The sequence below is a fragment of the Mustelus asterias genome, chromosome 12, assembly GCF_964213995.1.
Source record: "Mustelus asterias chromosome 12, sMusAst1.hap1.1, whole genome shotgun sequence".
Classification (NCBI taxonomy): Eukaryota; Metazoa; Chordata; class Chondrichthyes; order Carcharhiniformes; family Triakidae; genus Mustelus; species Mustelus asterias.
In genome coordinates, this window is record NC_135812.1 from 86,764,738 (window position 1) to 86,782,392 (window position 17,655).

At 42.7% G+C, this 17,655-nt stretch overlaps 1 protein-coding gene across 1 annotated transcript in view; it reads right to left on the reverse strand.

Annotated features, from left to right (window-relative positions):
- The window catches only part of sdk2b (sidekick cell adhesion molecule 2b), a 939,592-nt gene that overhangs the window by 67,144 nt on the left and 854,793 nt on the right, over positions 1 to 17,655 (reverse strand). Inside the window, exon 43 of the mRNA XM_078225548.1 lies at positions 2,829 to 2,967. Coding sequence (XP_078081674.1) covers positions 2,829 to 2,967 — 139 coding nt within the window. The remainder of the gene's footprint in view (positions 1 to 2,828; positions 2,968 to 17,655) is intronic.

The following is a 17,655-nucleotide window of genomic DNA, read 5'->3' on the forward strand; positions in this document are numbered from 1 at the left end:
TTACCCCTGATAAAGTCGACCTGTTAATTTTTTGCTTAGAATATGGGTCTCAAAAATTTGACTTTTAAATGAGTATATACGGTATTTATTTCATGTTAAAAGGCACAATATAAATACAAGCTGTCATAGTGATATTTAATTTAACTAACATTTTGAAATCAACATGAAAAAAGGTTGAAATATCACCAATTTAATCTCAATTATTTAAGATATTACTTTTTAGGCAGATCTCCCTGGATTGGATTTAAATCCATATACTAGAAGTGACAAAAAACGTTTATTAATCCACTTATGAACAAAATGAAGCACAGTCTCCAATTTTGTTTATTCTGGGCCTTTTATTCACCAATAAAGTTTGAGCAGTGTACACACTTTTGTTTATTTTTAGGTAACTTGTGTCAGGTTTGAGGCTATGCAGATGCATTTAGAAGCAGCAATGGGACTTTGAAATATCTTCCATCTGCTACTTGAATCACCCTATTCTACAGAGTCTAGCTTCACCACAGCAGCAGAAAAGATGGCGATTTTAGTAAAACAACATGGCCTGTACTCCTGCTCTCAAGTCAGGTGCCTTCAAATCATTTTCATGGGACACATTTAAGATTTGGTGCACTTATCATGACTTTAAAACGGAGCTCCAGAAAAGTTATTTAGTTTTCTCTCTCTTCCCCTTAAAGTAAGAGTTCTTATTCTCTTCAGCACCGTCCCAAGTTTCCATCTTCTTATGTGAACTTGACAATCAACATTAAAGTTTAAAGTTAAAGTTTATTTATTAGTGTCACAAGTAGGCTTATATTAACACTGCAATGAAGTTACTGTGAAAATCCCCTGGTTGCCACACTCCAGCACCTGTTTGGGTACACTGAGGGAGAATTTAGCATGGCCGATGCACCTAACCAGCATGTCTTTCGGACTGTGGGAGGAAACCGGAGCACCCGGAGGAAACCGACGCAGTCACGGGGAGAATGTGCAGACTCCGCACAGTGGCCCAAACTGGGAATCGAACCCAGGTCTCTGATGCTGCGAGGCAGCAGTGCTAACCGCTGTGCCGCCCGTGCTATTCAACAGTGAAGGCCACAACAACTGACTCCAATTTTGGCTCACACAATGTCGATACACATGTCCTTTCCAGCTGAAGTTACTGGTGGCAATGTAGATTTTGAAAACCTGACAGGATTGTCTCTCCTTAACCCATGAGCACAGAAAGACCAATTGGAGGATCCCAATATGGCTTAAGCTGAGATGATCTTACCAGAATGGAATTTTGGCCATGGATAGCCAATGTGACAGAATACTACTCTGAGTAAGACTTCTGGTAAACCTACACTTATTAAAGTAAAGCCCATGCACCAACAGGCTGTGCATTCATAACATTTTAAGAATATATACTCATTTAGGAGCTACAGGAAGAGACCCAGGTTCAAAGTAGATGTCATGAAAACCATTTGAAGGACAGATGGAATGGAAACTGGGGAGTGGTGATCTTTTGGTAGTCATGTTAATTCATCACTGCAAATTCACATTTGAAAACTATCAAATTTTATAATTATGGGAATTTTGACAAGAATATTTTGCACAATGCACCAGCAGTTAGATTTTATTTCAACTTTTCAGTTTTGCTGATTCAAATTGCTAATTGCTATTATAATCAAAATACGTCTTGTAATTAAAATCAATACCAGAAAGAACTGGAATACAGACTTATTATAAGATTATTATTCAACTAGGGTTGCCACCTGTCTAACCTTTGATCCAATGACCCAGTTTTTCAAAAATATTTTTCATGTAAACGTTAAAATAATTTAGAGTTCTGCTACTTTGTACAGATTTTCTTTCATTGGTATTCCAGGATTTATAGTAAAATATCAAAATTGGACTGGTTTGAACTGTTCCTATGTTTGCAAAATGACTATGGCCTTGAAATTAAATCCAATGCCACCAGCCAGTGGAGTAGACACCATCCCAGAAGTCAGTTGTAAAATCTGGGTTCGCACAAGCAGTGGCTTTTGATGGTGTGCGATTGATGAACAATGTAGGACCGCCTTAAAGAGCAAGATGGCATAAGGCACAAAACTAGTCACAATTGAGAACAGGCTCATTTAGATGAGATCCAGAATGTGCAATTAGTGTGACCTGGCTTCTTGTCTAATCAAGGGATCTAGTCTTGATGGAGTGAAGAAATTTCATCTAACGGGCAGATATCATCAAACCTGGGACCGTATGTGAGGCAGCACCATGGTAAATGTGAAATGCAACAGACATAGCCTTCAACTAGATATAAAACTAGGGCCAAAAGTAATAAATAATACATAACATAATACAGAAAATTTGTTAAATCAACAGTGTAGCAAAATAATATAAACAAAGATTCAAAAAATAAATTTACATAATAGTTAGGAAGCATGGAAATGACTCCAAATAAATTAATACAAATACTAGATACAGAATATAATACAAATCACGAGCATTATAGTAGGGAAGCATAAGCACGACATCTAATTCGATAAAAACTGGCAAATATGCAAGAGACTAGAAATCTCTCAACACAGAGAAAGAGAGAAGTTGCAAAGAAATAAATGTACCTGTTACTAAGTGTCAAGCCAACAAAATCAAGTCATTAATTAAGTAATTTGCCTTGAAACATGCAATTTAAAAAAATCTATAGCTGTGCCTGCCCCTTCCATTTCCCATCAACCTCATTCTACGTTCAGTTTGGAGGTGGCAAATTATGGCAACCCTAGTTTTAATCGAAGCCCTGAATCTTACTTCACTTAACCATCAGCTGGTGACACTTAACATTTTTTAAAATTGTGAGCGATGGTGGCTACCTGTTGTAGATGCCATTCTTTCTGCAGAAGGAATTCTTCACTGAAAGTCGTCTGTTGTTGAGTTCCAGTGCTGGGAACCGTCCATTGTCGAGACTCATGATCTCCTCATGAGCCAGGGCGCCAGTCTTTGTGTTGTTCCCTGAAATTGAACATAACATTAAAAAATCAACCTCACTGAAGTTAACACTTATTATCTGAAAATTAAAATTAAAATTGAAGGATAATCGATGCTTTTAAGTTCCTGCTTTCCCACTTGTGAGAATACTTTAATGTGATTGGGTACTTCCTCTGCTTATTAACATTACTGTTGCTGGAGGCCTGGAAATCCCCTTGAATTGACACCAGATTTAAAATGCCACCAGAAAAGGAGAAATCCACAGGACAGAGTATTAGATATTTGTGAGCAGCTATCGTCAATATCAGAGGTGGGTTCCTTTGCTCCGCCATTGACTATAAAGCTAGGCCTTTGTGAAGGATTTTGATGGAGGAGAGAAACAGGAGTTGGGCTGGATGACCCTAGAATGAACCTGCAGGCTGCCAGATGCAGAGGCGGCTGAATGCAAAGCCTGCCTTTGTGCCCTGGCACTCTTAATAAATAAAAAATCACCCATTCAGCCCTCACCCTCCCCCGCCACACACTCCCTGTGCTCCATCTCTGCCAACATATTCCTCCCACCCACTCCAATGGCCCCCACATTCCGATGCTAACTTAATTACCCTCTACCTAGCCCCCATGGTCTCACGCATCCCCAAGCCAACTTAATGCCCCTCTACCCACACCTTTTTACCACCATACCCCATTCCAACTCATGCCAACCCATGCCCCCACCACCCTTTACCCTTACTGTCTCCATGCCAAATATCTAGTATCCTTGTACAGGTTTTGACAATGTTGACATTTACTGGGTAGCTTTGTCAGATTTGACAATTCCTGGATAGCTTTGACACTTCCTAGATACCTTTGACAGGTTTGATATTTCCTGGATAGCTTTGGCAGTTAGTCGGCTCCTTAACATTCCCTTGACAGCTGGACAGTTCCTTGACAGCTCCAATAAGTTTGTGTATAGAAAGTGGACAAAAAGTTCACTTCTAACAATTCCAAAGGGTGCCTTACTCCTCCCAAATGGGGCCTTACTTCTCGTAAAGGGATATCCTGGCTACTCATAAGAATTAATCAAGTTCAGACCTCCTCTTACCTCTTCCAGTGTGCAAATTCAGATTCCACCACACTCCTGATTTTCCAATATCTCACTTCAGCGGAGAGAGCTAGTCATTTAAATGGCCAGCTGCCTCCATGAACTATGCAAGCATGAACCTCAGCCCAACTCCAGTCCCACTCCTGCAAAGATGGGAAACGCCAGGTTTGGGTTGGAATTTTCGGCCATCTATGGGATTCTTGCATTGACAAAGAGGCTCTTTATTGTGGCAAAAATCTGGGCCAAACTTTCGAATAGGAAAATAGGATCCAGGTCCAACTGATATCAGGAGATTCTTCATCATGAAAAGAGGAATCAAGACTTGGAATGAACGTCTGGGAGAAAGTGATCAATGGAGGTGAAAACCCCTGGAATTATTAAGGAAACATCAAAATACAGCAATGGTAGGAATATAGGATAGTTCTAGATAGGTGAATTAAGAGGAGTTGAATTTCTCATTCATAAGAAAGCTTGTGATCTTGTTAATTTCCCAGATTCTAATTTACAAAACACTGGATAACTTGTGACTCTGATTGTTCTGCCTCATGTTATTTTGCCTAACCAAGTATTAGTTTCCCGCTAGGGAACTTCTGTCTTTATTGATACTGTGCCAATGTAAGGTTACATCACAAATGACAGTTACCTTATTGCTTCCTGCAGGAATATTATGTATACCCACTAAGGAATTTAATTAACCGAAGATATTAACTAAGTAGCATTTTATAATGTACTCTGCTACGACATCTGATCTGTTAACTGAACTGCAGCCATGAAGTTCATATTCACACAATTGTACAATATGCTGCAAATTAGCAGATACTGAAATGATTGCTTTTCAGCTTTCTGATCTTAATGAGATCTACATTACAATGGATAAGAATTAAATGAATGAAAAACATATTCTTCAGCTTTGTAAATTTGACTCATCTCAAAATACCCTAGCAAAGTATAAATTAGTTTAAATAATGGAGACCTTGAATCAATGAATTATTTCAGATCAGAAATGACAATACTTAAATCTGACTGGTTGAATAATTAATTCAAAGCAATAAAATTGGGAAACTGCAGTTCATAACTTCAAACCATATCAGTGGCAGGGAAACTATTGGAGAAAATTCCAAAGGAGAGAATTTATCTCCACTTGGAGAGGCAAGGGTTAATCAAGGATAGTCAACATGGCTTTGTCAAAGGGAGGTCATGCCTAACAAATTAGAATTTTTTGAGGCGATGACCAGGTAGGTGTGTAGATGAGGGTAGTGCAGTTGATGTGGTCTATATGGATTTCAGCAAAGTCTTTGACAAAAGTCCCATATGGGAGACTTATAAAGAAGGCAAATGCACCTGGGATAATAACCAGGGTAATTTGATAAGGTGGATTCAAAATTGGGGACACAGGGTAATGACAGAAGGCTGTTTTAGTGACTGGAAGCCAGTGTCCAGTGGCATACCATAGGGATCTGTGCTGCATCCCCTATTATTCATCATTTATATAAATGACATAGATGACTGTGACTATGTGGGGTGTGGGGCATGAATAGTAAGCTTACGGATGACACAAAGATTGGCTGGGTGGTTAACAGTGAGGTTGAGTGTCTTGGGTTACAGGAAAATATAAACGGGATGGTTAAATGGGCAGATAAATGGCAGTTGGAAGTACTGTGTGCAGTTCTGGTTGCCACATTATAGGAAGGATGTGATAGCACTGGAGGGAGTGCAGAGGAGATTCACCAAGATGCTGCCTGGGATGGAACATTTAAGTAATGAAGAGAGGTCGGCTAGGTTTGGGTTGTTTTCACTGGAGCAGAGAAGACTGAGGGGGCAACCTGATCGAGCTGTACAAGATTATGAGGTGCATGGACAGGATGGATAGGGAGTAGCTGTTCCCCTTAGTTGAAGGGTCAGTCACCAGGGGACTTGGGTTTGAGTTGAGGTGCTGGAGGTTTAGGGGGGATGTGAGGAAAAGCTTTTTTTACCCAGAGGGTGGTCATGGTCTGGAATGTGCTGCCTGGGAGGGTGGTTACCTCACATCCTTTAAAAAGTACTTGGAATGGCGCGACAAACCTGTTATGCATTGTCTATTCCTGCAACTATCTATTATGTCCTAAATGAAACGTTTGCTGGCAAAAATGTCAATGACACTTAAAAATGGAGTTTGGGCACATCAAATTCCACGGTCAGGCTTACTTACCTTGACAACAAATCACATATTAGGCCAATATCTGCTCTTTAACTCATTAACTGAGGTCCATGAGATACAACTATATCTTTGTCGTTATTAGCATGTCTGTAACTGATACTAACAACAGTCTTCCCTATCTATTTGTTTACATTTTAATTTCCTGGAATAATATTTACCTCATTTCATGTGAAAATATTGATTTTATTGCGTTACTCGTTAAATTGCAATGGAATCCTCAATATAGAACGCTGAGTCAAAGCATCTTGAAAAGCTGCAACTTGAAAAGCTACACCTTTCCAGAAATAAATGCCGAGCTTAAAACGTGTGAATTACAAAAATAATTTAATTAACCAGACCAGTACGAAACGCATCCTTGTTATCAAGAACAAAATGCGACTGGTTCATCATCAATCTATTTTGAGACTGCATTATTGCTGTTATAACTGAAGGTGGACTTGAAGCGGGGGGATTTTGGTCCAAATCAAAGTTGAGAAGAAAAAATCCGTGCTGATGAGTGAATGGTCAGTGGATAAAGCCTTCCCAAGCAGAAAATTAATTCATTAGACCGATAGGAAACCAATAGCTGGTAGATTACCACAGAATATTAAGAATATAAATGCGATAAATATTTTTCACCAGTTAGGGAGAACACAACTCATTTATTTACAGGTTGAAAGTATACAGAAGCTTGCAACCTCGTGGTTGCAATCAGCTCCCGAGCTGACTACGAGTACAGAAGCCTACGCTTAACAGGATGATCCCCCCCCTGCCCCTGATTGGTTCCCTGGGTCATGTGACCCTTACACTACATTTTGCACACATCTTGACATCCTTTATTATTCTCTGATGGTCATTAGCCTGGCCCTGTCTGTTCATCCTATTAACTGTTTATCTTCTCCTCACAAACTAACCTGATGTTTTGGTTTCCATTTAGTTATACTTCTTGTGATTTTATCCTTCCCTTCCCCTCTCACTTGCTAGTTTAAAGTCCTTGTGACCACCCTATTTATCCTTTCTGCTGGAACACTGGTTCCAGATCGGTTCAGTGGAGACCATCTCAATGGTACAGATCCCTCCTGTTCCAATACTGATGCCAATGCCCCATGAAATGGAATTATTGTAGTTGCAGTTATTGTTGGTGCAGACTCAATGGGCTGAAGAGCCTTTCCTGCTCTGTCCAGTGCTCTATGCCTCCACGGGTACAGATAGGGTACGAAACTCCCTGTGGGAAACAGGTCAATGCCAGAGGAATCTCAGCTTTGGGATGCAATATTCTTTAATCGGGATTATTTACGGTGCATATTACCTTATCCCTAACTACAGTGTCTGTCTTCACCTGTGCCCTCTTGGAGACCCTACAACCTCTTAATTGTATGTGGCATGGTGTTATGTCTAGGATGCACATCAGAGGTGGAGGCAATCTGCTTGGTTCCACCTCCCCCCCCCTTGGTCTTTGTTGCCCTGTGGGGGTTGTGTTCTGGAGGACTGGGACCTGGGGGGCTCAGGCTGACTTTCGGGTGTTACGGATGCAGTCATGCCACCTTGTTCAGCCCGCTGCCCATAAGATGCACCAATGTCAGGAAGGGGGGATTCAAAGGGCTGGAGGCTGCTTGAGTTGCTGGGTGGGAAACCCTGGGATGGCCTACAGCACTTCCTCATCCCTCACGATTCCTGTGGGCCCCGGGACATTCCATGGGATGGAGGGGCAGTTGGAGTTAGCTCCAGAAGCCTCTGTATCATCTGATGTTGTCAGTCCTGGAAGCACAACATTGTCTGCACCAGGGTGTGCGAGCCCTTAGCAATTGTACTCGAGTCTGGATGAAGCTCTGGAGCCCCTCTGCAGTTGGTTGCTGTGTCCAGAGGCCCTCAGCCTTGGTCCTGAGCAACACAGCTATGCTTGGACCCTTCCACCCATGGCTACCATTTTCTGCATGAGGCTTTCCACTGCGGTCGTCACCTTTGCAGTGTTGCCTTGGGTGCCATGTAATGTCAGCACAATCTCCTGTGCCTGAAGGCTGTGGTACTCCTCCAAGCGGACTTGCAATTGCCAGACTGTTTGCTGACACCCCCACCTGCAGTCCCTGGCTCTGCTTCTACATCTCAGCAGCTTTGTGAGAACCGTTTCCAGTGGCGTGGCATCTAGCTGAGGGCCAGCAATTTCCCTCCAGCAGACCTCTGCCTTCCTGATCCCTCGGATGTTCTCGCCTCTATGTGACGTGCATCAATGGCAGTGTGATTCTCACCAGGAAGTGAACCCAAAGCCTGTGTGCTAATTTTGCCCCTGAGGTGTTTGTATCTGCGCTGGTGATGTCTCTGATGCCTGGTCGGTGCTTTCCTCTGAGCTCTCCTCTGAGGTGCTGGAGGGGGTCACAGGAAGGATGCCAACTTCTGAGGACCCCCCTCTCTCAGGTGCCTCCCTGAGAGCTCCATCACGCGCCCCTCGAAGGGGGTCAGGAGTCACAACTTGTGAACTTCCCTGTCTCTGTCTTATCCTGCTCCCTTCTGCGGAGACAGGAGGAGGGATGATTGAAAGCCTGATGGCTAGCAGGCTGGGGGACTCGGAAACAAGTGGCGTGTATCGGTGCCATGACTGGGCAGGCTAAGGTTGTGATGGCGAGTGCCAGAGGGATTTGAGGATGATGTTGGGGGTTTGGTGCTGGATGGTCGCAGGGTGTCAGGAAGTGGATTGCTGTGGACATTCTAAGTGTGAGAGACTGGACGAGACAGATGGACACTCACCCTTGTACCCTATGAGGTTGTTCATTTTTTTGCGGCAGTGGGCACTGGTCCTCAGTGTCAGGCACTGGCCACCACAGTCACCGCATCCAGGCAACATTCAACTCCCTGCACCTGGGTCGTCTACCCTCTCAGGGGTACAGGATGGCCCACCTCTCCTCCATGGCATTCAGAAGCCATCCTAGATCTCCCTCCAGGAAATGTGGGGCTGGTCTCACTGCCATCCTCCTGGTGTGACTGGCAGTGAGTGCAGAGGGAGCGTTTAAATGCAGCTCCCCCTTGTTAACACTGCACAGCTGCAGCCAGTTCAGGCAAGTCGCACACCATACCAGCATGTTTCAGTGTGGGGGGGGGGGGGGGGGGGGGGGGTGGTTTCAGTGCACTGTGTGGGATGATTGCGGTCCAACTGTGCCGGATAGGTCAGCATTGATTGCGCTGGTTTCCTCACCATTTTTGTGGGAAAAATTCTGCCCAATATCTACTTCCTCTCATAAAGCACATAATACAGGATCACCCTAAAGAATCGAGGGATCGCCCCTCTGGGTTCACAAAGATCTTCGCCTGAAAGCCTTTTATTTTGCCTAATTCATCCATGAAGACACTCTCATATTTCTTTATCAGTTTGAACAGTCTTTCTTCCTGCACTTGGAAAATCTCAGTCCAATTTAACTTGATTTCCTTAAGCCAATTGCAGCTGAGAAGACTTGGTCCTTTACCTGTCGCTGCGATCACAGGGAGTTGGGCAGACTGCTGCACATAGCTTACAGGCACCATTGCAGCGCCCACTATTTTTATCGCGTCTCCAGTATAGATTATTAACTTGGCCACAGTACTCTTTAAATTCAATAGTTGCACTTCTTCTCTCAAGAATCAATATGTTTGCTCACCTATCATCGTAGCTGATACCCCATATCAAATTCCATCTTAATATGCTTCCCATTTACCCAGAACATTGCAGTAATATAAGCTATCTTGCTCGCTTTTATATTAAACAATGATTGAATATTTAAATCGTTGGTGCTAGACTCCTCCACATTGTATACTGGTGACGCATTATTTAATCGGCTACTCGGTAGACTTTACTCTGCACCTATGCCTTAAATGGCCTCTCAAGACAAAAAAAACACTCAGCCTCCTTATACCTGCAGATACAGGGGAGTGGTTACCTCCGCATCGGTAACATTCCACTTCAAACTTTGCCGACTGATTACCTCTTCTAAATCTTATATTATTTGTGGCTGAATTCGTTTCCTGCCTCACGTCCACTTCTTCAGTTTTGGTGTCACTGTCCTAACTGATGAATGGTGCCATTTTGCATGCTCTGTAACTCTTGGGCACCTTTTCCAGTGTTTTCCATTGCCTGTGCTGTCTCCATTGCTTGTTTAAAATTTTTATCGACCTCTGTAAGTAAGGTCAAATCGTCTCATTATTCACTCTACAGACTAATTTGTCCTATAACGTAACATTCAAGGTGACTCCAAAATTGCAATACTCCAACATCTGTTTCAATTTAGCAGTTAAGTCACAATTATTTTGCCTGAGGCTTTCCCCCTTGAATTAAACTTGAATCTCTGAAGTATGACTGATGGTTTAGACTGGAAATGTGACTTCACCAATCCCACGCACTGACTGATTTTTAAAATTCACTCTTGGGACATGGGCGTTGCTGGCTGGCCAGCATTTATTGCCCATCCTTTGTTGCCCTTGGAGGGCAGTTGAGAGTCAACCACATTGAATGATTTGGAGTCAGTCGCGCTTGGGGCTGTGAGATGAGAATCAGATTATATGTTTGGGTTCCACACGCACTCAGGTGCTTTGTCTCTTCTCCTATTTCATTCGCCTGGAAGTAATACCCGAGGCACTATGTACTATGTCTAGTCCTCTGTGGAAGAGTCAAATGGACCTATCCGTCCAAAGAGGGGCAACCTGGTAAGTACTCTTATCTTTTCTCAACTTTACTCAACTTCAGTATAAACTGGATGCCCACAGTCTGAGGATTTTCTTTTAAATTTTTGCCGCCAAATGTAAAGATGCTCATTCACTAGTTTAGGAAAAACACAACTCATTTATTTACAGGTTAAAGCTATACTAAAGCTTGCAGCCTCGTGGCTGCAATCAGCTCCCGAGATGACTTTGAGTACAGAAACCCCTGCTTAACAAGGTGATTCCCCCATCATGTTCCTTGAGTCATGTAACCCTTATTTTACAGATTGATCCTTAAAGGGACAATCACCACAATAAAGCAATGAAATAGATTACATTGTGCTCTTTCCAGTATTTCTGCATTCGCAAAGTTAACCATGCCACAAAGATTCCAACAGTCACCTGATATCATTTGATTCTTTACGCACACATTTATCAAAATACCTTAACATTGAAATTACTTTTTGATTATATATTGCTGAAACCTGTGCAGTTAACATTTTAATCCATGTTATCATTTGTGCATGCTGAGACAGACTGCATCACTATCACTTTGAAATTGTTTTTTCATTCAAACAACATGTTAAAAAATAGTTGATTTGTAAATATAGAGCCAGAAAATGATCAGAATATTTCCCAACACCAATCTTTCAATAAACAGTCAGAATATTGTTTGCTATAGTTGGGCAGGAATATAATTCTAAACAGCTGTCTTGGATTTCTGGCTTGGTTTTCTCACTTGCTGTGACTTCCCTTGCTACAAACACCAGCCTGTCCCTCAAGGCCATTTCCTCTCCTCAGGTGCTAATGAGTTGCATGAATCATCTTGGTTACAGACGGCACAAGTTCAACAATTGAATGTAATCTGGCATCCTTTGCAGTGAATGATAAGTGTTTCCTCAGTCATTCAAAGACTGTCCTGCAATGCGCTCACCCTGCAGACCATCACACTTAACAGATGGTTGATGTACTCAGCAACATGAAGCTACAATTAGCCAAGAACAAAATACCTTCCAGATAGCACATTTCTTATTACAATTATTGGTAAAATGTTGCCATCGATGAATTTGAGGAAGATGTGAATTTGCAATAAATTAGAATTGAGTTGCCGATAAATAGGCAGATTTGTTACATATAAATAAGATGATCCGCCTTAAAGGATTTAAGCTGATATGGAGCAGTTTGGATTGTGCTTTCTGATGATTGGTGACAATACCTTTGGAAACTTTGATGCATTTTCAAGATTATTAGACACCAGGGACTTGGAAAGATCCCCTGATAAAATGGCATGGATGCTAAAACATGTAACTATTCAACTCTATCAGATGTACATCTTCACAAAGGAATTGTAACAGTACCGAAGACTACACTGTCAGAGAATTACAAGCAGAACCTTCAGGGATTTAAAGTATAATCATAGCAGATCACTGGGCAATGAGAAATGTTCCTTTCCCATATTGCTGGAGTGTTGTTACAAGTGTACCATGGAAGATCAACAGGGTATTAAAAGCATTGGTATTCTTAAACTCACACAAAGGGTGGTGCGTATTTGGAATCAGCTGCCAAAGGAGGTGGTGGAGGCAGGTACAATGACAACATTTAAAAGACATTTGGACAGGTACTGTGGCCAAATGGGCCACCTAAAATGGCGATTTGTAAAGCACTCTGGGACAATTGGGCAAGAACTAAAACAGTAAGAAGTTTAACAACACCAGGTTAAAGTCCAACAGGTTTATTTGGTAGCAAAATTGTGGCTTTTGCTACCAAATAAACCTGTTGGATTTTAACCTGGTGTTGTTAAACTTCTTACTGTGTTTACCCCAGTCCAACGCCGGCATCTCCACATCAAGAACTAAAACAGCAGGCTGCTGCCTAAAAGACAGAGATAAACAGGCTGCAACTCAGACGACTGAATACACAGAATATGGGTCATCTCCAGGACAAAAGGGACTTTCTGTTCAAACTGGGTTGTTTACCAGCCTTAACCCCTTATTTGGGACGGAGGTACGTGACCTATGTGCCTCCAGCACCTACAGGCATAGCCGTTGGGTACACACCCAGAGATCAGTGTGGCAACATCTGATTGGACTCTTATCGATCAGGGTGATCAAGCCCTGATCGATTGATTGACAAGAATCAAGAGACCGCCCAAAAGGACACGAAACCAAGGAGGGATAAAAGGTGCTGCACAACAGAAGAAGCTCTCCTTCTCTTTCTCTCTCTGACCCCACGAACAAGCTACAACAACTGTGACCATCGCCAGCAACAACCAGCACAAGAAGAGCCACCGCACCCGAGAAGGAAGGAAGACCAGAGCCAGAATGCCAGACCAGACCAGACCAAAGGACCCAACAACGCAGAGGACCACAGAGACCAGTGCACAGATAAAGGCCAATATCTGCTTCAGTTAAGTCAAGGTCTAGTATTGGACTTGAACTTTAGTATTTTCTGTAAGATAACTTATTGTCGGTTGGGTGGGTGATTATTGATTATGTGTTTTAAATAAATATTGGTTGTAATAACAAGAAGTCTACTCGCAATTCTTTGTCCATCATATAAGGGTTAAAATAGACTGTGCGGCAGGCACAACAGTACATAGATTGGAAATGTTTAGAGGGATATGGGCCAAATGCAGGCAAATGGGACGAATTCAGTTTAGGAAACCTGGTCGGCATGGATGAGTTGGGCCGAAGGGCCTGTTTCCATGCTGTATATCTCTATGATTCTATTGTCTAAAACTGACAGCTGACCAGATTGACACAAAATGACTTCATCATAGAATCATAGATTCCCTACAGTGCAGAAGAAAGCCATTCGGCCCATCAAATCTGCATTGACTCGTACCCAGGCCCTATCCCCAATGATTTTCATTTATGTAGCATTTCCATGATCTCAGAATGTCCCAAAGTGCTTTGCAGCCAATGAAGTACTTCTGAGGTGCAGTTCTGTTATAACATAATAAATGTGACAGCCAGTTCACACAAGCTCCCATGAATAGCGATGAGCTGTAGCTTCCTCAGTGGTAATCTGCATTTGATTACCTCTCCATACCCAATTGCTTACATGAAATTTCTTGTGGATCTGTGTCACCCAACCTTCTGACACAGGCTTTGTGTGATCCATGCAACGCAACAGTCCTTGAGCCCAGCATCGCAGAGTGGGATTGAAGAAAGATATGCCCCCCTTTTTTTTGTAACGGCACCAGTTGCCATAAACTAGGTACATTTAAATGTCCATTGACAGGCCAGGAACAAGGTGAGTGTCTGAGGTAAGTGGAAAGGATTTGGGAATGGGCGTAATCAAAGGATGGGGTGTGTCAGGTTTGGTTGGGGAATCCCATGGTGAAATTGGGGAGGCGATGAGTCTCGTTGTGGGGCAGTAATCGGGGAGGGGGAGGGGTGGTCTTGTTGTGGCTGGGGGGGGGGGTGCTGGGGGAGTTCTATGGGGAGGGGTTGTCAGAGCATTTGGGACTCCGCTGGGGGATTTGGGGGAGTGGGGAAGTCCTATGGGGGGCTGGTCCGTGCTTTTACAATAGTTACCCAGAAGTTAGAAGAGGTATTAATTCTTCTAACATTATCTAGTTAACTATTTGTGTAACACAGCCAGAAATATCCAAAGTTTGTGAATTAAACCACATTAACGGATGGTTCCCAGGGCAGGACAGTTGCCCAGAGGAAGTTTGTACTTCTGAAAAATTGCGAACCCTTACTGTTGAATTTTGAGAGGGATTTCCCCAGTGCATCTTTGGGGTGCCCCTACCAAGCTGATGCTCGGCAGCTCAGAAGTTACAACCCAATATGATAATGATGAAAAGATCTGTTTTTTATGTTAATTAAAGGATAAATATTAAGGGATAAATATTGGCCAGGACAGAAGGAAAAATAGCCTTGCTCTTCTTTGAACTTTGGATAGTGTTGATATTTTATAACCACATGAGGGCCTTGATTAAGCCATGTCTGATGTTGCAGTATTCCCTCAGTATTGCACTGGCATGTCAGCCTGGAATTTTTGTGCTTGAAGTCTCTGGAATGTGACTTCAGGCCACAAACTCTGACTCAGAGGTAAGAATGAACCCAACTGAGCCATGCCTGATGCTGACACGCATAATGATTCAATGAATTTATCTGATAATCATCTCAACAACAGAGACTGTGGCAACCCCTGTACTGTGGTAAGTTTGCTGACCTCGGCCAATGTAATGTTAAGAGGTGATAACATTGCCCTCCATGCCTTTAAAGCAAGATGAGGTCATCAATCATGTTTCTTCCATTTGGTCACTTTCCAGAAATTCCTGTGGTTAGTGTGTGTTTGAACATCAATTAAAGACAGGTTGAAACTTGGCTGTGATGCCTGCCTGCAGTTGAATAGCCTGTTTACAGTCACTGCTGAGGCTCACATAAATAATAGCTATTTGGGCAAGTTACTGGAGGATACCCTGTACCTACTGAGCTATGATCCTGCAAAGATTCTGAACCTTAGGAGACAAAAAGAATGGGGAAAAATATAAAAACGCGACCTTCTTTGTGTTGATATTGTACCTGGCAAAGAGATTTGTTTGGGTTGTGGGTATGCCCATGTGGCTTTTAGCAAAATCCCTGCAGCAAATATTTTGTGTCTTGCTTTTGATGCTCAGTATTGCATCACAATGCCAGTGGAATGAGTATCCTGTGGCTAGGATTTTTCACATCGGTGGTGACCTCTGGCTGAAAAGGATCATAAAGATAAGACCAAATTTAACCGTTGTCTGGTTGTAAAGTGACTAAGGTCGTGGCTTCCACCCATGTGTGGGAGGATGTCCAGCCTCGCAGAGCTGCTGGCCAGTCAGATGGCTGGTTGCTCTTCATTCCCAGGTGCATCACTGGGGATGATGGCCACTGCTGGGACTGCAGCAGTCCCACACGAGGAACCCTGGAGGACACCAAAGTAAGTGGGGATGGCTGCACTGAAGCCAGTCAGACACCAGTGAGGGGGTCAAAGCATATGATTGGTAGGCTGCTTGAGGGGGGGGGGGGGGTGTAAGCATGCAAGGGCTGTGATCACCTTTGCAGGAGAAGGGGAGTGGCATGGATTTCTGTTTGACACGGGGTTCCCAGGAGAGAATTCTTGCTGTGTCCACAGCCATATATGCCCTGGCAGCATCTCCAGGTGGTGTGGGCACCCCAGCTGCTAGGAAAATACCAGTGGGAGAAGGAGAAGATCCTTGAGTGATTATTGATTAGCCCAAAAATGGGTCACCTTCCCTGACACCAACCCTGCCGATGGTAAAGTTCCAGTGGAGGCAGGTAATGAGGGACATAGTGGCCTGTGTCAGGTCACCTGATTTTATGCCCCCTGCTCCCTATTACCAGCCCGGGGAAAGGGTATAAAATTCCAATCTCTACTTCTACTTGTTGAGATATCAATGTACACCAGGTATTGAATATGAGTTGTTTTTAAAATAGAAATCCAACATTTAATAATACAGAAAGTCAAATTCAATCATGTGATGTTTTCCAGTTTTAACTGACAGATCAAATTTCAGAGGTACTGTTTCTCAAGTTCATATCAGATATAGAGCAGCTGGCCGAAAATACACTCACGGTTAACTTGTTGACTGGTCTTTCAGGAAATACAAATATAGTTCCAGCACCACTGATACTCTGATGATGTATCCTTGGCACACCAGGACATATTTCCTTTGAGCATAAGAACTCCATTTAGAATGGAGTTCCCTATTCTACCAGCTGTCCTTTGCCCAAAGTTAAAGTTCACCTTCAGGTCTGTAGCTGGGAACCTGCAAGAACACTTGCAATTATTAAACAAGATAAATTGTACCGTACAGGTGGAATGGATAGATGGGTATATATGTAATCTGATTTTCATCCAAAATTAACTTAAAATCATAACAGAATTCTTTCCTTCTGATATTTCTGATTGCCTGAAATAGTAAACTAGTTATGTGCTATGTATATATTGTACTGTTACAAAATGTCTCCCTGTTCCATCTCTCCTGCATGTTACCTCCTTACTTGGGGTATAGTTCCTTCATCCAACAATTATAACTCATTTGCTAGCCTTGACAGTAAGTGCTATAAGGCAGGAGAGTGGATGGGTAGGATCTTAGTTGAACATGATCCAGTACTTGCCTGATATTAATACACATATTCCCAACAGGGATAGCAAATAGGAGTGAGAACCTTGACCAATTTCCCTATCCTTAGTTTAGGAGCACTAAAGTCAATCACAGCACTCTATTACCATGGCTAAGGTCACTGAACTCAGCAGAGACCAAATCAATCAGTTCTGTGTCGCTCAGCTATTGACCACGTAAGGCCACTGAGCCATAAGGAGCCAAAACTAAGTATTAATTACAGGGCACTGAAAAATATTTCATGCCCCCTATGCAGTCTTGTCGTATTGAGAAAAAATTAGACTACAGAACAGTGTCAAAGTCCACTGGACCTTGTTAATTACATGTCAAGAAATTTTCATATTCAAAAGTAGCATTGTTGTTTGTAGGGATGTTGTCAAGGGTTCCGAGTTGTTTTCAGGTTGGCTGAGTGCCTGGAACAGCAATGCCGAGCCCTTCCAAATTACATCATCTTGGCTAGCAGTGAAAGTTTGTGTTTTACAAGACACTGCGGCTATTCCCAATTCACTTCTGTTGTGCTTTCTATCTTACTAACTTATGCTTTAATTTTGACCCTCGATTGTGAATATGAATAGGCTATTTGACTGCAGGGACCAACACAGCTAAATCTGAACCTGTTCTTACCCACTATCCACACTTCCAACTGTCAGTGGATAATGATCA